General features: G+C 37.7%; 1 protein-coding gene and 1 pseudogene across 1 annotated transcript; both read right to left on the bottom strand.

Moving 5' to 3' along the window:
• Window positions 1–689: 689 nt before the first annotated feature.
• On the bottom strand, window positions 690–1,726 carry LOC100410460 (olfactory receptor 52H1-like; annotated as a pseudogene).
• An 11,900-nt stretch (window positions 1,727–13,626) lies between these two features.
• On the bottom strand, window positions 13,627–15,950 carry OLFR651 (olfactory receptor 52H1). The gene has a single exon (XM_017977860.5). The coding sequence runs from the start codon at window positions 15,917–15,919 to the stop codon at window positions 14,978–14,980; it is 942 nt and encodes a 313-aa protein (XP_017833349.3). The 5' UTR covers window positions 15,920–15,950; the 3' UTR covers window positions 13,627–14,977.
• Window positions 15,951–23,460: the final 7,510 nt, after the last annotated feature.

Genomic DNA, 23,460 nt, shown 5'->3' with positions numbered 1-23,460 from the left:
GTTACATGGAGCATAAAAGAGAGCTGTGTCACTTTTAAACCCAGGAAATTACTATAAGATCCAAGCTATGTGTTTTTCAAAGGACCAGACTTGATATGGAAAGAGCCAAGATGGTTAGGTATCACAATCACCAGAACTGTTGAAGAATGTATTAGCCCATTAAAGTAGGACAAAGCATACTTGAATTTTTTTATTTACATTTTTACCAAGTTCCCCAGCTAAATGTGATGACCACTAAAGTTTGAGAACCACTGTCTTAGATGCTTTATTTTCCTGAAGGATTCTTTAATTATTTGGGGCGATCTTTACTGATTCATCTGGAAAGTGTCCTACAAAGGTATCCCAAATTGTGAGGATTTTACTTGTGTCTTTTAACCTATTTACAAGATTTATCTGTCTAGTTACATATGATCAACATGCTACCTTCTAAATCTTGAAAATCTTATCAGAATATGAGATATAAATTTCCCTCTGATCCTTTTATACAAGCATTCCTTCTTCAAATTTTATTTAGCTTCTCTTGGCATCTACCTACTTAGCTTGTCGCACTGCTTCCTATAACACATAGTGGATTTCCAGGATTTCATACACATTTAAGTAAATGTTGCAAGAATTGTTTTAAAAAAACAAGAAATACTAAAAAATAAACATGATTATCTATTTTCTTTCCCATGCATTCAGCATCTTCTCTAATGGTTCCCCTTAGAGAAAAAGAGGAGGATGATTTTGTCCTGAATCTGCTTGGTCTTCGCTCTATAGATTATTGGATTGAGGGCAGTGGGGATGGCTACAAAGAGGTTTGCCAATAGTATGTGGAAGGAGTGAGAAATATTGTGACCAAAATGGTGGGCAAGGACAGATAATATGGCTAGTGTACAGAATATAAGAATAACACAAATATGGGACCACATGTGCTGAGGGTTTTCTGGCAGGCATCCCGGGATGGAAGGTTGAAGACAGCACAAAGGATAAGAATGTAGATGCCAGTGAGAATCAGGTCTGACATGACAGTCACCATAGGCACAGCAAAGCCATACCAGATCTTGATGGAGATGTCCACACAGGCAAGCTGGGCAATGCCTGTGTGCTCACAGCATGTGTGGAGAATGATGAGTGTTATATAAAAAGGCAGTTGCTTTAATAGGAACATGACTGGGGAGATGATACAAAAGCTCCTGCTGATGATACCCATCACAATCTTAGTCATAGTTTTATGAGTGACAATAGCAGTGTATCTTAAGAGGGAAGCAAATAGCAACATAATGATCAAACGCCGTGGCCAGCAAGATGAGAGAATTCATGGCAAAGTTTTTCCAGAGAAAAAACTTCTGAGTAAGACATCCAAGAAAGTTGATTTCCTGAGGACGCAGCCAGAAAATGCTGAACATTTTTGGTAAACATGTTATAAGACAGCATGAGATCTGTAGCAGCCAGCATGAAAAGGAAAAAGAACATGGGTTCATGAAGGCTCTGCTCCATAGAAATGAGGTAGAGAAGGACACTATTGCCTGCAATGGCCACAAGGTAGGTAGTAAAAAAAGGAATCCTGATCCAGATGTGAAATTGCTCCAGCCCTGAAATTCCCAGCAGGATGAATGGACCTGGATTGAAGCTGCTCAAGTTGAATGTCCCCATTACGGTCATCGATTAGTTGTGTCACATGAATTGAAAACAAAAATTGTAGGATTGATTGTTACAGTGATCTACAAAGATCTGCCTCTGATCAGAAGGATCCTTCCCCAGTATTATCTCCTCACTTTCAGCTCTAGGAAATGACAAATTATCCTTCTCTTTACAATAAAGATGTGTCAAACTTCTAGTTGTAATTTTAAGCAATAATAAAAATGGTATTGCAATATTTCTTAGAAATACAAGACATATAACTTAAACCAGTCTTGCCTACCTCTCAGCAACCCAGCAAGTTTTCTAACAAAATATATGCATAAAATAACATTAGGCAGAGAAACACTACAACTAGTCAGAAATTTGAAGCAAAAATTCACTGTGAAATATCTTGTTCTGCAGAACTAAAATAACAGCTGTAGAGGATCACAAGAAGTTTAACAAAAGCAGGCTTGGTTTCTAAAATCTAAGTAGACATTGCTGTCTCTTTCTTCCTTGCTTCTCCCGCTAACCCCCTCACTAAAACATCTGCCTGGGTTGCCGTTGCTTTTACAGAAAAGCTCACCAATGTAAAGAGGAAGTGGAGAACATTTCTCCATAAGGTTTAGGTGCTTTAATCGACCCCTTCAGACATTCCTAGGTTGGAGAAATGTTCAAGAAAAGGCAGTCCCAAACAATTTACTATGTCAATTTGCCTCATGAAAGGAAGGTAAAACTCCCTCTTGTTCCACAAAGAAGGCATATACCAGCAGGGGAAGCCCACTCTCCTGGCAATACTGTACAATAACAGTCTTATCCCTGCCTAATCCATTTAATGATTCATTTTGAGACTTCATGGAAACAGTTGAATCCTTCTTCCAAAATCCTTTTATTTCATGACATGATAGATGACTCTTTTCCTCCAATGTCAATATTCATTTTTTTTTTTCTATCTGTCCCTTGAGTGTTGGAATTCTGCAGTGCTCCACCCATGCGTCCATGCCTACTGCTTTCTTGGCGTACAAAATGTACCTGGAAGATTTCCACAATGGCATGGCTTTAACTGTGACCCCTATGTTGAAGATTATGAAGTGTATAATTTTTTAAAATATTCCTCTCTTCTCAGTTTAAAAATTAGTTATCTTATGCTTGCAATATTTACTTAGAAATCCTACATGTGCATCCAAGTCAATATGTTTCAAACTATTCCATTTGTCTTTCTATTGCCCCAGACCTGTTTCTCCTATAATAGTTTCCAACTCAACAAATGGCAGTACAACACAATCAATTTCTCAATCTAGAGACCTTGAAGCTATCTAAATCAAATTTTTCTCACACAAAATCATAATCCTCATCTTCTAAAGAATTATTGTATTATACATAAGTATTCAATGAGTAGGTATCCATGTTACATCCAGTTATTGCTACTCCTACGACTGCTTTATCCTACATGCCACCTTTTCTCAACAAGACCTCTGCATAGTTTTTCTAACATGAATGCATTCATTTTGCTTGAGCAATTGAAAGCTGATGAAGGAAATAAATTATATACATATAATGAACAGAATATTTTAAAAATATATGATATACGGTGTATACCAAATTAAGAGAAAAAGGATGTGGAAAGCCTATCACTTCCAGATAGAAGAAAATTACAAAGCTGGCAGTCAGCAGCAGTGGATTTTATCTCTGCTAAAGTCTAGGTAAGGGTCACTTCATTACCAATAGAGAAAGAGTCTCTGTGTGTTACCCAGGCTAGTCTTGGACTCCTGTTCTCAGCCACCCAATGGCTGAGCTTACAGATGTGAGCCAGCACAGCCAGCTGGACCCTGCTTCTGTTGCCACGTACACCGAAGTCAACACTGAGATGTAGAGAGGGAGCTCTACATATAACACTTTTGGGAGAAGGAAGACTTGAAGTCTGGGGCATACACACAAACCGGGTGCTCTTTTTTTTTTTTTTTTTTTGAGACGGAGTTTCGCTCTTGTTACCCAGGCTGGAGTGCAATGGCGCGATCTCGGCTCACCGCAACCTCCGCCTCCTGGGTTCAGGCAATTCTCCTGCCTCAACCTCCCGAGCAGCTGGGATTACAGGCACGCACCACCGTGCCCAGCTAATTTTTTGTAATTTTAGTAGAGACGGGGTTTCACCATGTTGACCAAGATGGTCTCGATCTGTTGACCTCGGCCTCCCAAAGTGCTGGGATTACAGGCTTGCGCCACCGCACCCGGCCAGACGGGGTCCTCTTTACTATGTTGGAAGAACGAAGAAAAGGTTGGGGTTTTTTAAAAAGCCCAGGTCTAATAATATAAAGGCCTAGAATGCAATTCCTTTTTCCCCTAGAAATGCCAAGTCCTCAAAGCCAAAGAAAGGAGGCTGAGGGATGATACCTGGTGTTCTAACCCTAGACATGTTGGAATTTTCTGTGTTCAAATTGACACTTTTGTTGAGGTTATTCTTTTTTTTTTAATTGTACTTTAGGTTCTGCGGTACATGTGCAGATCATTCAGGATTGTTGCATAGGTACATACATGGAAAGGTGGTTTGCTGCCTTCTTCCCCCCATCACCTATATCTGGTATTTCTCCCCATGTTATCCTGCCCCACCTCCCACTGTCCCTCCCCTAGTATCACCCGACTGCAGTGTGTGATGCTCCCCTCCCTGTGTCCACATGTGTTCATTGTTCAATATCCGCCTATGAGTGATACCATGTGGTGTTTGATTTTCTGTTCTTGTGTCAGTTTGCTGAGAATGATGACTTCCAAATTCATCCATGTCCCTATGAAGAACATGAACTCATCCTTTTTATGGCTGCATAGTATTCCATGGTGTATATGTGCCACATTTTCTTTATCCAGTCTATTGTTGATGGACATTTGGGTTGCTTCCCGGTCTTTGCTATTGTAAACAGTGCCACAATGAACACACATATGCATGTGTCTTTATAATAGAACAATTTATAATTCTTTGGGTATATACCCACTGATGAGATTGCTGGGTCAAATGGTATTTCTATTTCTAGGTCCTTGAGGAATCACCACCCTGTCTTCCACAATGGTTGCACTAATTTGTACTCCCACCAACAGCGTAAAAGTGTTCCTGTTTCTTCACATTGTCTCCAGCATCTGTTGTCTCCAAATTTTTTAATGATCACCATTCTAACTGGTGTGAGATGGTATCTCAATGTGGTTTTGATTTGCATTTCTCTAATGACCAGTGATGATGAGTATTTTTTCATATGTTTCTTGGCCTCATAGATGTCTTCTTTTGTAAAGTGTCTGTTCATATCCTTTACCCACTTTTGGATGGGTTTGTTTGTTCTTGTAAATCTGTTTTAGTTCTTTTTAGATTCTGGATATTAGCACTTTGTCAGATGAGTAGATTGCAAAAATTGTTTCCCATTCTGTTGGTTGCCAGTTCGCTCTATTGATTGTTTCCTGTGTGTACAGAAGCTCTGGAGTTTAATTAGATCCCATTTGTCTATTTTGGCTTTTGTTACCATTTCTTTTGGTGTTTTAGCAATGGAGTCCTTGCCTATGACTATGTCCTGAATGGTTTTTCCTAGGTTTTCTTCAAGAGTTTTTATAGTGTTAGGTCTTATGTTTAAGTCTTTAATCCATCTGGAGTTATTTTTAGTGTAAGGTGTCAGAAAGGGGTCCAGTTTTTGCTTTCTGCACATTGCTAGCCAGTTTTCCCAACACCATTTATTAAACAGGGAATCCTTTCCCCATTGCTTGTTTTTCTCAGGTTTGTCAAAGATCAGATGATTGTAGATGTGTGGTGTGGCTGTTCTGCCCTGTTCAGGCAGCTCGCTGAGGCTTTTCAGCCCAGCAAAGATTTCCTGTTCTGTGGGTTGTAGAGGGATTGGGTGGAGCGCTGTATCTGAACCAAAGTCCCAGACAGGGAGATAGAGATTATTCTTAAGTATTTTGCTGTTAATGCTATTGTAACTAGAATTTTTTAATGCTATTTTTATTGTTTATTTTTTGTATTCAGAAATACAACTAATTTTATATTGACCTTGTATCCTGTTACTGTACTGAACTTATTATTCCTAATAGTTTTTAATAAATTTCCTATAATTTTCTGAACATAAGATCATATCAAGTGCGAATAAAATAATTCCATTTCTTTCTTTCAAACAAACAACAATATGGCCAGGCACAGTGGCTCACCCCTGTAATGCAAGCAATTTGGGAGGCCGAGGTGGATGGATCCCTTGAGGTCAGGAGTTTGAGACCAGCCTGGCCAACATGCAGAAATCCATCTCTACTGAAAATAAAATATTAGCTGGGTATGGTGACAGGTGCCTGTAGTTCTAGCTACTCAGGAGGCTAAAACAGGAGAATTGCTTGAACCCAGGAGGCAGCAGTTGCACTGAACTGAGAACACGCCACTGCACTCTGGCCTGGGTGACAAAGCAAGACTCCATCCAAAAAAAAGCCAACAAGTATGTGAAAAAAATCCTCAACATCACTAATTATAAGAGATATGCAAATAAAAACTACCATGAGGTATCATCTTACCCTAGTTAGAATGGCTATTATCAAAAAGTTAAAAATAACAAATAATGGTGAAGATGTTGGTAAGACTGTAAATAAATATAGCCATTATGGAAAACAGTGTGGAGGGTTTTCAAAAAACTAAAAATAGTACTATCATATGATTGAGTGAACTCACTACTGTGTATTTATCCAAAGGAAAGAAAATCAGTATAACCAAGAGACATTTGCACCCCCATGTTTATTGCAGCATTATTCATAATAGCCAAGATATGTAATCAACCTAAATGTTTAACAACAAACAGATTTTTAAAAAGATATATATTCAAAATAAAATACTATTCAACCAGGAAAAAATGAAATCTTGTCATCAGTGGCAACATGGGCAAATCTGAACATTACTATGTTAAGTAAAATAAGTCAGGCATAAAAAGGTAAATACTGCATGTTCTCATCCACATGTGGCAGCTAAACAAAAAGAGCTCATAGAAGCAGAGAGTAGAATTATGGTTATCAGAAACTGGGAAAGGTAGAGTAAAGGGAAAATAAGGAGAGAATGGCTAACAGTTATAAAATTACAGCTAGATGAAAGGAATAAATTCTAGAGTTCTACATCACTGTAGGGTGAATATATTAATAATAATTTATTATACAGTTCAAAAAGCTGGAAGAGAGGATTTTGAATGTTTCTTACACAAGAATGTTTCTTACCTTAAATATTTAAGGTTCTAGATACTCTAATCACCCTGATTACATTATTATACATTGTATCAAAATATTATTATCCTATACCAATATATAGTATTATACAATTACTGTGCCAACTAAAATATAAGAAAAAAATTGTTGTACATCTTAAATATATACAATAAAAACATCATTACTCTAAATAAAGTGAATAAGAAACATTAGGTTACAGGGCCGGGCGCAGTGGCTCAAGCCTGTAATCCCAGCACTTTGGGAGACCGAGGCGGGTGGATCACGAGCTCAAGAGATCGAGACCATCCTGATCAACATGGTGAAACCCCGTCTCTACTAATAATACAAAAAAATTAGCTGGGCGTGGTGGCGCGTGCCTGTAATCCCAGCTACTCATGAGGCTGAAGCAGGAGAATTGCCTGAACCCAGGAGGCGGAGGTTACAGTGAGCCGAGATCGCGTCATTGCACTCCAGCCTAGGTAACAAGAGCGAAACTCCGTCTCAAAGAAAAAAAAAGAAACATTAGGTTATAACAGCAGATCCAATATAGAGAACCAAAAAAAAAAAAAAAAAAAAAAAAAAATGAGTCTACATGAAAATTTAGTAAGAAAATCTAAAAGATGATTAAAGGTTATAGCACCTTAACACTATCAGAGAAAGAAATAAAAGCTACGTTTCCATTAAAGAAGGCAAAGTGTGAAAAAAGAATAAATATACCCAAAGAGCAAAATATATAGCTCTAAAATTGGCTGTAATTTTTATCATACTATAATGATTGAATCAAAATTATATTGTAAAAATGTAAAAGTAGTGGATTATTCTACAGATAGCTTAGAAATAATTCATTATTGCTTATAGAAAAAAAGTAGCTAGATCTATAGTTTATGCTAACTACCATAGAATTCTTCATGAATCAAAAAAATACATGTAAATCAAATCACAAGAAAATCTTCATATTGTATTAACAAAAGAGCATCTGGCCGGACCCAGTGGCTCACGCCTGTAATCCCAGCACTTTGGGAGGCCGAGGCGGGCAGATCATGAAGTCAAGAGATCGAGACCATCCTGGCCAACACAGTGAAACCCTGTCTCTACTAAAAATACAAAAAAATTAGCTGGGCTTGGTGGCACGCGCCTATGGTCACAGATACTTGGGAGGCTGAGGCGGAAGAATTGCTTGAACCCCGGAGGCGGAGGTTGCAGTGAGCTGAGATTGCGCCACTGCACTCCAGCCTGGTGACAGAGCAAGACTCCATCTAAAAAAAAAAAAAAAAAAAAAAAAAAAGAGCATCTATCTGAAAGCTCTATGAGGATAAGATTTTTAAGAAATATGTTTAGGTAAATAAATAAGCAACAAATGCTAATTTAGGTAGAAAGGCAAAACTGTAAATATAGACTGAGACAAAAGCCTGAATAATGACACTAAATGACATAACTTCAGAAGGTATTAGAGCTGCATAAGATGCAAGATTTTAATCTTAATCACATTATTGTATTAAGAAGAAATAATATAAATATACTAAATATCCAAAAATGGAAATCAATTGTTTTAAAAAGAAAAAAGTGGCAAATGTAATTAGTGGAATTGAATCTCTAATGACACAAGTAAATTACATAAACATGATAACTAAAATTCAGATAAAGAGATAAAAATAGAATTTATATTAGTAAAAAATATGTTTTCTAACAATTAAGGTCTTTTAAAAAGTAATTTTAATATTTTAACAACTGAATTAAAATTAGTGATATTAAGGAAACTTAAAAATAACAAATATAATTTATGAATAATCAGATAATCTAAATAGACCAATATATGAAATAAAAAGAAAACCTTGTCAGAGACTATCTCCCTCTAAATGGTGCTCATATGGGACAATTAAATGTATTAAACAATTATAGCTTTTTTTTTTTTTTTTTGAGTCAGAGTTTCACTCTTGTTACCCAGGCTGGAGTGCAATGGCGCGATCTTGGCTCACCACAACCTCCGTCTCCAGGATTCAAGTAATTCTCTGCCTCAGCCTCCCAAGTAGCCGGGATTACGGGTGCCTGTCACCACGCCTGGTTAATTTTTTTTTATTTTTTAATAGACATGGAGTTTCACCATCTTGGCCACGGTGGTCTTGAACTCCTGACCTCATGATCCATGCCCTTGGCCTCCCACAGTGCTAGGATTACAGGCATGAGCCACTGCTCCTGTACTGTTTTTTATTTTTAAACAGAAGATAATTCATGTAGGATACAGTTGATTTCTGAGCATAGAGGGGTGATGAAAAGAGTAGTCAAAGGTGTTGAAACAACAACAAATTATTTCATCTCCATAAACTTTTTTTTGATAGTGAATAAATTTATTGAATAGCAAGATGAAAATCCTTTCACATATACACAAATTGCTTCAAGTTATGTGACTTCACATAAGTAACAACTTCTCTGACCTTTAATTATTTTTTATAAAATGATGGGATAAAGTAGGTGATCTTCCCCTTCATGGATGTGTCTTGATAGATGAAGACTGAATATTTACACTTTCAGAATGAATATAGCAAGCAATTATGCTGAGATATTCCTTTTCATGTGCCAATAATTTCATTTCTGATAAATTAAAACATTAGAATAGGATAGAAGGAAATAAAAGGTTATAAATCTCTTCCCTGAAGCAGTTTACCTGTGCGAAATATGAACCTGATGCCCTCTCTTTTAGAAAACATTACTTGTAGTCTTTCAACATACTTAATTGGTAAAATAAAAGCTCTTGAGCTGAATAGCATGTTAAAAAAAGGACCTGGTTAAGTATTTTAGAACTGGAAATTTGATTTTTGTTCCTGTTGTCAACATTATTTTTGATAAAATTCCTTCCTCTTTGTCCCTGTTGTGCCACCAGTAAACGGATCCCATGCTACTTTACAGAAAGTTTATAAATCCATAAACTTTAAACCAAGTGTTTTGGGGGATTTTTGTTCATTGTTTTTTATTGGCTACCACTTTTCTTCTAATTTAAGAAGACAATTAGAAAACAATTTTAAGTGTTACTTAAAATATGCTCATTTGTTTACTATCCACCAAGTTAAGCAAATAGGCATTAAATTAAAGACACATTACCTGAGTTTGTGAATAGTGTCTACATTCTTAGGTGTCTTGCCGGCATTGTATCTGGGGTACATACAACTAAAGAACATGCATATAAATTATGGTTTTTTACTTAAGCAGATCTATGGCATTACTGACATCATCACAGCCTGTAGCTTCCACATGACACTTTGAAAACCTTCAATAATTTTCTTTGTCCAGTCTTAAGCAAGTATTATATTAACTAATGCTACAGCTCAGATGCTAACATTAACATAGAAGAGCCCGCCCAGCCTCTCCCATGTCAAACGTGAGATAACTTTAGTCCACCAGCTATGTCTCTGCCAATTCACCTTTCAGTTCTTGGGAATACTATTTTCTGAATTTCTTCTCCACTCATGTTTAATTGTGGATATTTCTTCAGCTTAGTCAATTTTCTCTCTTCCTCTAGATAACTCCACTCATTTACTATCCCCAGTAAGTTTTCTGACAGATATTTAAATTAGACAATGTGCTATACTCTTATGGCATTCTGCATTATCTAATCAGATCTCGAACACAAATTATATGTAGGTCTAAAAATCACAGATATCCAACATGAGTAATTAGAAAAACTCTAAATACAGCCTCCCATAAGTCCAACAAGGAATCTAACTTCGAAGTCAAGTGGCAAAAATCTAGAATTTACTCCTTGTTTTCCTTATTCCTTCATTTGTGCTATAGCAAAATTCTTAACTGTTTTGAAAACTAGTTTTTACATCTGTGAAAAAGAAAATTACTTGAAAATGCTTATGGACAAGGTCAAAGGAATAAGCAGAATAAAAATTATCAACTTTCTATAAAGAAAATACACTTTTCTCATTGACTCTTTAGAATTATCTTTCTGATTAGGCTGCGTTACAAATTCGGGCATGTCGTTACCATGGAAAGCAGAGACTTCATGAATTAATTAAAACTCATTTGTTTCAACCCCTTTATTCAGCAAGTATTTATTGAGCACTTATCTGTGCTAAAAACTTTACAGGTGATGAGAAAACAATAATGAACAAGGCAGACACTAAACTGGTCCTCAATGACCAGATGAAAAAGATAAACATTAAAAACAAAGAATGTAAGTAGTCACCTAAAAATCCCCTAATTTTAGGACTATTCAGGTGTGATTAGTCCTAAAATTAAAAAACTACATGCTGTCATGAAAATGTACACAAGTGTTACTAATCTAGGGTGCAGGATTAAAGAAGGAATATCTGAGGAAGGAATTTTTATTGAAGCCTAAACAGGAGTTGACAAGCAAAGAATAGTAAAGAGAAGGAACAAGGAAAAATTCGGTTTATTTGAGGGGCTGAAACTAGGCAAGTATGACAACTTTACTATTGTAATTCACTTACAGCACTATCAGTTTGCCCTGTCGGGTCACCTTTGCCAAGTTCTCCAAAATACAGAACTAACTTCATCAACATTCCAGGAATACTTTTTCAACTGAGTATGTAAGAGAGACAGGTGAGTTTAGGACATAAACAAGACAATGGCTCAATGCATTAGGGAATGTAAACTGGCTAGAGAAGGAAGAAAGAAAAAGTTAGGGTTGATAGCCTGAAGGAATATATTTCTGATGAAGTTTGAATATGCATGAAACATATTGAGAACATATGGTTTGGCAGGTATTTTCATTGGACAGAGTATAAGAAGGTACCTAAGATGAAATGTCTGCCTTCAAGGAGTTCATAATGATGGCAGCAGGAGGCAGACAAGGGTGAGTCCCTGGTGAAACCCCATCTTCAAACTAAAGACAGTTTAAAGCCTGAAACACAAGCTAAAAGTCTTGGGTAAATCCACAGACTGGATTGAGAACCTCTCTTCCCACGTGGCGCACCTTCCTCTGATTGATACTCACCCTTCACCTATTTTACATATACGTACCCTTCCCTAATTGGTTTTTTACATTGTCATGCTCACCTTTAATGCTTTTGTTTTAGCCTTTTCTGCATACTCTCAGACCAATCAGCATGCAATCCCCATTCTGAGCCCGTAAAAGCCCCAGATCCAGCCACACAGAGAGAGAAACCACCCAACTTCTGGTGGGGGTCCATCCTTATGTCCCCTCTCTGCTGAGAGCTATTTCGTTGCTCAATAAAATTCTTCTCTGCCTTCCTCACCCATTGTCAGTGTGATCTTATTTTTGGACACAGGACAAGAACTTGGGACCCACCAAATGCAGGTATACTGAAGGCTGTAACAATTGTGGCCCTCAGCCCTCTGATGGCAGAGGGCAGTCACCCATGCAACAGGAAGCAGCAGCCAGACCCAGAGTCACGGACTAGAGCAAGGCAAGGGGCTGACAGAGTTGTTAACTTGCTGCCATCCATCCGGCTTCAGACAGCAGGACTAAAAGAGCTAATTAGCACACTGTAACATCCCCTCTGAGGCTTCTGGGTCATGGTCACCACCGCCTGGGTGCCACCACATTTCTTTTGTCTGGATGCCAGAGTCCATTATAAGAGTAGCTTGAGACACTCCTGGTCCCTGGTCTAGCCACAAGCCCTGCACAGAGCCCCCTACAGTGTTGGCACTCGAAACAGCTGGCCAAACCCCACACTTTCTCACTCACACACCCTCTCCTGCCAGGGGCTAAATGTGCAGTCACAGCTGCTGCAGCATTTGCACCAGAGGGCAGGCTGGGAATGGCCTGGTAGGCTGAATATATGGGGCATCTTCTGCAACAAACCCAGGCCTGAGGCCTGGGCAGGGGTGTCACCAGCCAGAGGTCTCTGCCTGGCAAAAGTGGCTGAGAAAAATTCTGTGCCAATAACATAGCTGTGGATAGATAAATGTATAAGCAAATAAATATGCCAGTTTTTAGTAGTGGCATATATAAAGCAGCCTCTGCATATGTCTATTCTGAATTTGCTTCAGGGCACTGCAGAGAGCAAAGAAAATGTCAACATACACCACACACACACACACACACACACATACCACACACTCACATACACACAGGTTCTTATCTCAGAATGCCAGTTTTAATCTTTACTTCTTTCTCCCGGGTAATTTAATATGTCCATCTTGATTCAATGTATGTCTTCTTATACAATGGAGATCTTAAGAAAAGGTGTTGTTCCTCATGTTCTCACTCACAGGAGGGTGTTGAACAATGAGAACACATGGACACAGGGAGGGGAGCATCACACACTGGGGTCTGTTGTGGGGGGATAGGGGAGGAACAGTGAGGGGGTGGGGAGTTGGGGAGGGATAACATGGGGAGAAATGCCAGATATAGGTGATGGGGATGGGGGCAGCAAACCACATTGCCATGTATGTACTTATGCAACAATCCTGCATGTTCTTCACATGTACCCCAGAACCTAAAGTGCAATAATATATATATGTATATATATATGTGTGTGTATATATGTATATATGTGTGTGTGTGTGTGTGTGTGTGTATATATATATATATTTAAAAAAGAAAGAAAGAAATAGGTGTTGTTATCTTGGGACAGTTTGCTAACAGGAGCATGAATAAATCCTACCCAACTCCACCCAACACACACTCCACCCACACCAGGTTTTCTTGTATGTAAAATAAAACAAAAACCAAAACAGGACACTGAGTATGACAACATAGAAGAAAAACATCACTTCTAGAATTATTTGCTCTAAGAGTCAGAGGAGTGCAAATAAAGTGTAAATAAACATAAATAAAATATAAATACATGTAAATAAAGTGTAAAGCTCTCAGTTTTACAGAAGGTTGTTCTTTTTATTTAAGTCTTGTATTCTCTACAATGACCCTAAGGAAGGATGTACTTACGCACGACCCTGAGGACAGTGGAAACATTGAAGAGTTTCAAGGTACAAAATGTCATAATCATATGTGAACTGTAAAATTATCATTCTGGCTTTTATAGAGAGAGTGGATTGGATAAATCAAGATTGGAACCACTTCAAAAAGATTTTGTAATACTCTCTGAGAGACAGATAATGGATTAGAGCCTAGTCAAGCTCAACAGCCATAATAAAGGTAAGATTGTTATGTATGTATCCACTGGAATAATTTAGAAACACTTCAAACTCAAATATTTAACTTAATGTTGAATTAGTTTTCTTTGAGAGTAACTTAGAATAAATAAAGAGTAAATGATAGATTTCTTGCTTGGAAATTTCTGTTTTTCATAGTGCCATTTACCATAAAGGAAGACAAAAGAAATAGATGTTTTTCTGTTTGTTTGATTTTTGAGAGAGAGAGGGCAGGAGAAGATCATAAGTTTCTAGGTAAATTCTGGAAAAATTAACTTTAAGGAGCTTGTAAACCATTTGTGTGAGTAGATACCCAGAAAGTTATTGGCTAAGGAGTATAGATTCTGGAATCAATCAAATCTGGGTTAGATCCTAGATCTATTAATTATCTTTCTATAATCTTTATAAGTTTTGGTTTCCTCATTTGTAAACCAAATTAACTAATATTACCGTTTCATAATTATTTTCTTAATTAAATATGCAAATGCTTATAAAATATAGATCAAGGGTTATGGAAAAACCAAGTTTGGAATTTTCTTAGAGCATGCAATTAAAGTAGGTACAAAATGTAAGCAACTCTAGTGATAAGAGATGGATAAGGGAAAAAAGCAAAGGGCACAGAAGGAGGCATTAATAAGGTAGAGAATCTGGACTGAAGAAGTGTGAAGCCATATGTTTGAGAATTATAGTATAAAGGATTGATAACTACTTAATAAGGGAAGGCAAGAGGCTTTGCCTTTAATTAATAAGCTGAGAAACACGGGGCTGAATTTGCATGTTAGGAAATAACGTATCCTTCAAATATATTAAGATTAGCATTAGGAAATATATGAGCTTTAGTTTTAGTGCTCTACTGTGTTCATCATCAACTCCTTGACACAAGTGGTAAAAAAACTAAACCAAGAAAGTCCTCTATTTTCTAGATGTTTATAAGATTTTTCTTTCTTCCCTCTTCCTCTTGTCTATACTTTGCACATAGGTAAAATGCAGAAATTTCAAATTAATAAGAGTTAAAGCTTTATCTTTTTACCGTCCTATGTTACATAAAATTTCACCAAATCAATTTTATGTACATTTCTCCTTCAGTATCTGCTTATTGTGACTTCTTGGAAGAGAAGAGGAGAATAAATTTGTCCTGGATCTGCTTTGTTCTCATTCCATAAACAATAGGATTTAGAGCAGGAGGGATGGTCACATAGAGGTTGGCAAACAGGATAAGTACATTTTGAGGGACACTGTGCCCAAAACGATGAGCAAGGATGGAGAAGAAGGCAGGGGTGTAAAACATGAGGATGACACAGACATGGGAGCCACAGGTGCTGAGGGCTTTTTGGCGGGCACCCTGGGATGAGAGTTGGAACACAGCACGAAGGATGAAGGCATAGGAAACAGCAATAAAGATCACATCTGAGATAACAGTCATGAGAGGTACAGCAAACCCATACCAGATGTTGATAGAGATGTCTGCAGACGAAAGCCGAGCAACACCTATGTGCTCACAGTATGTGTGTGGGATGGTATGTGTCCTGCAAAAGGGTAACCGTTTTAGCAGAAAAACATCTGGCAGGATGATGGAGAAGCTTCTCACAACAATGCTCACCATAAGCTTGATGATCACCTGAGGAGTCAAGATGGTGGTATACCTCAAGGGGAAGCAGATGGCAACATAGCGATCAAATGCCATGACCAGCAGGATGGCTGAGTCCACCACAAAGCTGAAGTGGAGGAAAAACATCTGAGTGAGACAACCGGAGAAGGTGATTTCTTGGGAGCCAAGCCAGAAGTTACTGAGCAGTTTAGGCACTGTGGCAGTGGACAGGAGGAGGTCTGTGATGGCCAGCATAGAGAGGAAGAAAAACATGGGCTCGTGGAGGCTGTGTTCAATTGCAATGAGGTAGAGAAGGATGCAGTTGCCCACAACAGCCACAACATAGATGACACAAAAGGGAATCCCAATCCACATGTGGAACTTCTCCAGGCCAGGTATCCCAGCAAGGATAAAGGAGCTGGGGTTGTAACAACTCAAGTTATACATGGTCTCTTCAGTCTGGGATCCACTGGTTCTCAAACCCTGAGAACAAACCAACTGTCAGAATGGGCTGTGAAACCTCTTCCACCCAGGTATTGAACATTGTTGAGGACTGCAACTGTCACACCCAGTGTAACCACCTGAAGCACCTCTTGTTCCAGGAAGAGCTGGCACCTGTAAAACTGACCCTTCTCTTGCATCAGATCCTTCATTTGCCCCTTCTCTTTGGCATCAGACCCACCTCATTTCTTTATTTTGTTTAGATATTTCTTTAGATATTTACTAATTTAGATTTAGATTTCTTTAGATATTTACTAATGTCTGTGAAATGGTTATTTTTGTAGGTCAGCAATTTCATATGATTAAACGTAATTCACTGTTTTTCTTTTTCAATGCAGACTATTAAGGATAGACTCAGGTTTTAAAGACAGGAAAAACAAAGTATAAGGAGAAGGAGTAGGGAGACAGGGTAGGGAGAGAGAATAACAAAAATATTAAAAATATCAAGCTGGATGACGATGAGCTATGAGAAAAGCGGAGCAACTGACTTTTATAGAGCAAATACGTTTCGGACAATGGGTCTGATCAAATAAACTGAGGAATGTGGATAAAGCAAAAGAAAAAATAATAAAAAGGAATAAAAAAGAAAAGGCAGGTTCCAGTGCTGTGTGTTTTGGTAGAGTTTCATTTCATTGGGATTGAAATATGGTTCAGAGTGTATGTTTACTGGGATTGTTAATATGAGAGAATGCACGTACCAGAAAACACACAGGGACAAGTGAACAGCATTACCCTGACTCCAGCAGAGAGTAGTGAGTTCAGAGGATAATTTATGACTTTAAGGTCAATGTCCTAAACTCTGCAGGATCTCTGATGCTAACAAAGAAGACAACTTTACCTCTCCATGAGTTTGAAAATGTCTACATAACAGAAAACACCAAGGGCAATTAGTCCTAGGTAAAGTCAGCAGAGCAGATTCAAATCTTCTAAAGATGAAATAAAGAATAATAAAATAAATTTTACCCCAATGTTTTCAGTTATGGCTGCCAGTTCTTAGACTTCATCCGTGAGAAATGCCAGCTTTGTATTAATCAGAGCCCACCCTGAAGGTAGCTTTTGCTTTGAAAACACCCTTTGAGTTTTAACTTTGCTATTGTGACCTATTTTATAGAGTACTTTTGAAAAAAGAAAGAAAATCAGGGGCTTGATACTGGGGAACTGCAACATTAGAGAGGCACCCCAGAACATGAGCCATGGTTTGGGTCTTACCTTCCCCAACAAATTTACAAAGTCCTTCCAAAAGCTTTTAAGGACAGAGTGGATTTTGTGCACTATCACACCAACTCTGTATTATTACATTTGGTGAGGATCTGTAGCCTTTTTCATAAGGAAGAGTAGGTCAAGCCAAGTAGGTTTAGTGACATCTGCCAAGTCAAAGCTTTACATAGGTGACCTTCCCTCCCTTAATTTTGTCACTGACAGTCATTAATTAGCTGAAGTGGGCATATTATATTTTCCTAGGAGACATGTAACTAGTTCTCACTGCCCAAAGGCAACCCTCTGAATGAAAGTCTGTTCTATGTTACATCTCCTGGTCTGATGCGGACTGAACTCTCACTGGCACTGAGCTTATGGGTATAACATATAGCAGCAGCGTCTTCATGAAGTCCTCCCTAAAATGGTGGTCACATGATCTCTTGTGGTCTAAAATGTAGTAGACTAAAATGAACTATGAAAAAAAAAAAAGGTCTCTATAATTCATGCTAAATTGCAGTTCAGCTTCTTGGAGCACATTTCACCAGGGTTACAGGGAATACATTTAAAGGTGAAAAAAATTAATAACTAATTATTAAAACTATGAAGGAAAGCCAAAGAAAACATCCAAACTGAGGTTTGTTGGTTCAGCCAAATCTTATTCTGATCTCATTTCTTCTACCCAAAGAGCTCTTTCAGCTCACTGCAGCCTCTGCCTCCCAGGCTCAAGCGATCCTCCCATCTCAGCCTCCCGAGTAGCTGGGACTACAGGTGTGTGTCACTATGCCTAGCTAATTGTTGTATTTTTTTTATAGAGAGGTAGTCTCACCATGTTGTCCAGGCTGGTCTCAAACTCCTGAGCTAGAGCAATCCTCCCACCTCGACCTCCCAAAGTGCTGAGATTAAAGGGATGTACCACAGCACCTAGTCCCTCTTTCATTCTGAGTTTCCTTTTGCACTACTGGTTACATAAGTTGGTCTACACGTGAAGTCAATATTCTCCCACCATTATTTATCTCCTTATTATAGAATCACTTGTGTCATAAAAACCTCTTTCTCCCAGGGTCATGTCTTCCAGGACACAACCTCTATTTGAACATTGATTAAACTAAAGGCTCTGTTATTTGATAAAATCAAAGAGCCAGTGTAGGCTTTTTCTTCTCACTAATCGACTGCAGTTTTTTACTTACCAGGCCTTCTTCTCTTCTGGATCACAGGATTAGTAGGAAGTATCTATTTAAAAGGATGCAAGCAAAATTTTAGGCTGATAAAAATCCTACTAAGGGGTAAAATGAAAACATTTATGCAGTTTCTCATGTTCCCAGGAGATGACAGGTTGTCCTCTATTTTCTAGTACCACATAAGGGATGAGACTAACCATATTAACTATGTTCCCTTCAGGTGGAATGTATCTTGGGATTTTAGTAGTAGCTTGTGGATATCAGATTCCTGGGAGATTCAGCCTAACACAAATCAAACACAGTCAGTTCAGATAGAATTCTTAAAAGCATAAGAATTTTTCTGTATGTTCAGTATTCTTTAATTAGTGTATTTGTATAAAATTGCACCAATACTATACAAATACAATTGAGATTTTCCTATATACTTGATTTTGGAAGGTAAATCCTCCAATTATTTATTTATATATTTTTACACTTAGCATTGCCAAGAAAGTTTCAAAAGCAGTTCTTAATTGGCACACACACACACACACACACACACACACACACACACACAGAGGCATGCTTTTAGATTACATTAAATCTTTTTTTAATCACTAAAAACATTTTAGGAAAATATTTGATGTGTTTATAATACTGTATATTCATATAAAATATTTTAAATATTATATATCTTCTCATTAATATAAACTCTTGATTTTCTCAATAATAGATTAAAATGTCCATATGTTCTATATGTTCTTAAAACATACAAATACCTCCCTTTTTTAGAAGCAGGATGTATCAGTGTCCTATACTCACTATAAAAAAAATTATCACAAACTTCACAGCTTAAAATGACACAAATATATTATGAACTATAGTTCTGTAGTTCAGAAGTCTGGCATGAGTCTCACTAGACTAAAGCAAGGTGTATGGAAAACAGCATGTCTTTTGGAATACACTAGAAGAAAATTTGATTCCTTGCTTTTTCCAGCCTCTAAATGTTTATTTTCTTTCCTCTTCAACGCCAGCAATGCTACTTGTATATTTCTGCCATAGTCATATTTTCCTCTGATTTTCTCATTCTCACTTCCTCTTCTGCTTTTAAGAACTTTTATCATTGTATCTGAGCAATTCAGATAAACCAGAATAATCTATGGTTTAGCCATTAGTTTAAGGTTCATCAATTAGTTTCATCAGAATTTCATCTGATGATTCTCATTTGCCATATAGTCCAACATAATCACAGGTTCTGGAGTTTGGGATAGAATTTGTACTGGAGGATATTATTCTGCATAGTTTCATCATTTGTAAATTAAATTTGCCACATTTATTACTCTAATTTTTTAAAAATTAAACTTTTATTTTAGATACAGGGGCACATGTGCAGGTTTGCTACTTGATATATTGCACCCAGATGGGAGTATAGTACCAAAAGGGTAGTTGTTCATCTCATATCTCTGTTCCTCCCTGCCCCCCAGTAGTCCACAGCATCTATTGTTTTCATGTTTATGTCCATGTGTGCTCAGTGGTTGCCTGCCTCTTATAAGTGAGAACATGCAGCATTTAGTTTTCTGTTCTTGCATTAATTTGCTTAGGATTATAGCCCCCAACTCATGCTGCTGCAAGGGACATGATATCATTGTTTCTTACTGCTGCATAGTATCCACATTTTCTTTATCTTTATCTAATCCACCATTGGTAGGCACCTAGGCTGATTCCATGTCTGCTATTTATATATAGCACAGCAATGAACATTCAAATGCATGTGTCTGTTTTCCATTGAGGGTATACACAGTAATGGGTCCAGTGGTAGCTCTGTTTTAAGTCCTTCGCGAAATTGTTTGTTTTGAACTTTTTAACGATAGCCATTCAGATGATTGTGAGGTGGTATCTCAAAGCAGTTTTGATATGCATTTCTCTGATAATTAGTGATATTAAACATTTTTTTGTATGTTTGTTGGCTGCTTGTATGTATTCTTTTGAGAAGTGTCTGTGCATGTCTTTTGCCCATTTTTATTTTGGTTATTTGTTTTTTGCTTGTTGATTTGTTTAAATTTCTTATGAATTCTGGATACTAGACTTTTGTCAGATGCATAGTTTGCAGATATTTTCTCCCATTCTGTAGGTAGCCTGCTTACTCCATTGACAGTGTCTTTTGTTTTTTGTAAGCTCTTTTTGAAGATTAGATAGTCATTGGTATGCAGCCTTATTTCTGAGTTTTCTATTTGGTTCCATTGATCTATGTGTCCATTTTTGTGCTAGTACCATGCTGTTTTGGTTACTGCAGCTTTATAATATAGTTTGAAGTCAGATTAAATGATGCCTCCAACTTTATTATATTTGCTTAGAATTGCCTTGGATATTCTGTGAAGAAAGATGTTGGTAGTTTGATGGGAATAGTATTATATCTGTAAATTTTAATAACATTATTCTTTCAATCCATGAGCATGGAGTGTTTTTCCACTTATTTGTGTCATCTTGTGAAATCTGCTGATTTCTTTCAGCAGTATTTTGTAGTTCTCCTTGTAGAGATCTTTCACCTCTTTGCTTAGCTGTATTCCTAGGTATTTTATTTTCTTTGTGGCTATTGTAAATGGGATTGTGTTCTTAATGTGACTCTCAACCTGGATATTATTGTTGCATAGAAATGCTACCGATTTTTGTGCATTGGTTTTGTATCCTGAAACCTTGTTGAAATTGTCAGTTTTAGTAGCCTTTTGGCCAAGAGTTTAGGGTTTTCTCAGTATAGAATCACATTAACAGTGAAGAGAGATAATTTGACTTCTTCTTTTTCTATTTGAATTCATTTTACTTCTTTATCTTGCCTGACTTATCTGGCTAGGACTTCCAGTATTAATGTCAGATAGGAGTCCTGAAAGTAGGCATTTTTTTCTTCTTTCAGTTTTCAAAGGAAATGCTTCCAGCTTCTGCCCATTCAGTATAATGTTGGCTGTGGGTTTTCCATAGATGGTCTTTATTACTTTGAGATTTTTTTTTTGATGCCTAATTTGTTGAGGATTTTTATCATAAAGGAATGTTAGACATTATTGAAAGCCTTTTCTTCATCTATGTAAATGATCATAGAGTTTTTGCTTTTTAATTCTGGAGTGGAGGAAAACATAGTTTTGTCTCCATGTTTGGTTGATAAGCCTGGTCTGCTGGTTGATGATTCTTTTTTGTCAAGTGTAGAGATCTCTCTAGTGAGCATACACATGGGTAATAAAATTTATTAGGAAGAGAACTGATTTTTTACAAATTTACTTTCTGCCAAATACCCACTGAGGAGCTGGTTTTATATTCCAGTCCAAGAAGTACTAAAATGGTCACATTGTTAGCTATAGCTCAAACTATACCTGGCTATAGTCAAGTAGGTTTACAGTCTAACAACACGCCCTAGTAAAATGATGTCCCTGATAGCAGCAATTCCCATTATGGCTTGGGGATTAAGACCAGCAGAAGTGTGCACACAGACAATTTGCCAGTACCAGTAATACATTCAGCAGCAGGAGCCATCGCAGTAAAGACTACAGGGACCTGAAGGTATCCACCCATAATCAAGCTTGGGCAAATCTAGGTCGTGGCAAATATTCTCTTCTTAACCATACTCCAGTCAGGATCCTCTGAAATCTTTTCTCAACTGGGCCCTGACTTTTGAACTTTTGTGTTCTTCTCTGCATCATCCAGTTTTATGAAGAATCTTACTGAGCCAGTTTAGTAAAAATCCTTCACCCTTGTTCTGACCCTCCTTGACATCTTACCATACTGGCCTGCCTTCAGCAAAAACTCTGTTAGGTCAGTTTAGGAAAATATTACCCAAACTCTTAGTAGTTTATCCACTGATTCCCTTCCCTACACCTTGGTTTATTGGGCAATAAGCCCTCATTTAAGGTTGTTTATAGGTTATTGGAAACTGCAAGTTTCAGTGAAATGACATCTAGGAAAACCAATTTTCCTTTTCTTATCAATGTTAGAACAAAACGTAGTTGAACAAAATGACATAGAGGACCTGTTGTGTGTTGTTTCACTTAAAGTCACCATTTCCAAAAACCTATCAGTGACAATGAGGACTTACTGTATTTACAGGTGAGTCCATCCTCTACTCTTTAAATAAAGAATTTTTTACTGTACATCTTTAGTAAGTATTATATATAATTTTTTCTTTAACAGTGGTGGTCACCTCAGACTCCAAACTAGCAAGCATTATCTATTTTTCCCAAATCTTGGTGTCAGGGATTTCAGGTATCCAAAATGTCCAAGAAGTGCAATTTTCTTTTATCTGTTTATTGGATGTTAACCTTGTCATAGAGCCTCTGGTCCCTCCTAGAAACAGAGGAACATCACCTTAAGTCCAAGTCTTATTTCTGAAAGCTGAGAAATCTGGGCAAAATAGGGCTCTCTAATTCACCCCCAGACACACAGAAAAAAAGTAGGGGAAAAATCACCCTAGATGAGTCACAAAGGCTATCTATAAAGATTTAGACATGTTTTCTGGGGTGGAGAGAGGGATTAGAGAGCTGAGTGGAGCCATGGCCCAGGTAGATGGCTGTTTTATGGGCAGAACTTCTGGGAAGAATGCAGTGATGACTGATCTGAGCTCAGCTCAGGCTTCCCACAGGCTTTCTGGCACTTCCCTGAAGGATGTGGCTGCTGCTGCTGCTTGTGTGCTTTTATCAAGGCAGCAGCTGCTGTCAGAGCACTCTGAAGAATAAGGACTATAATAAGTCACCCTATACTGTGCTATGTCTTGCTTACTAATTATAGAAAGATTACCTCTGGAGGGCATTTAAGTAAGTCTCTAAGGTCAGTTTAGGGATGCTGGTCAAAGTGATTTCAAGGAGCTCTACACCCCTTTTCCTTCCTTTGAAGTTTCAACAACTTGCTGCACCACAGAGTATTTATCAAGGCCAGAGACCTGAGGTGAGTTAACGTGGCTTGTAGAAGACCACTGCCCATTCCCATTGACAGAGGGCCCTAAGCAATGGCTAGGGAACTGTTTCACTAGCTTTCTCCAAACTCCTCTGTAATGAACAGATACCCACTAATTTCCACCTCTTCTTACTCATGCCTTTGTGCAATTTTTTCCCTTTTAAAGTAGGCAGAATTTCTGAATGCCTTATAACCAGTGGT

The sequence above is a fragment of the Callithrix jacchus genome, chromosome 10 (genome assembly GCF_049354715.1).
Source record: "Callithrix jacchus isolate 240 chromosome 10, calJac240_pri, whole genome shotgun sequence".
In the NCBI taxonomy this organism is placed as follows: Eukaryota; Metazoa; Chordata; class Mammalia; order Primates; family Cebidae; genus Callithrix; species Callithrix jacchus.
This window is presented reverse-complemented; position numbering and strand designations above follow the sequence as displayed.

Coding starts and splice junctions, on each gene's coding strand:
- OLFR651 (XM_017977860.5), bottom strand. CDS start 15,919: ATGTATAACTTGAGTTGTTACAACCCCAGCTCCTTTATCCTTGCTGGG.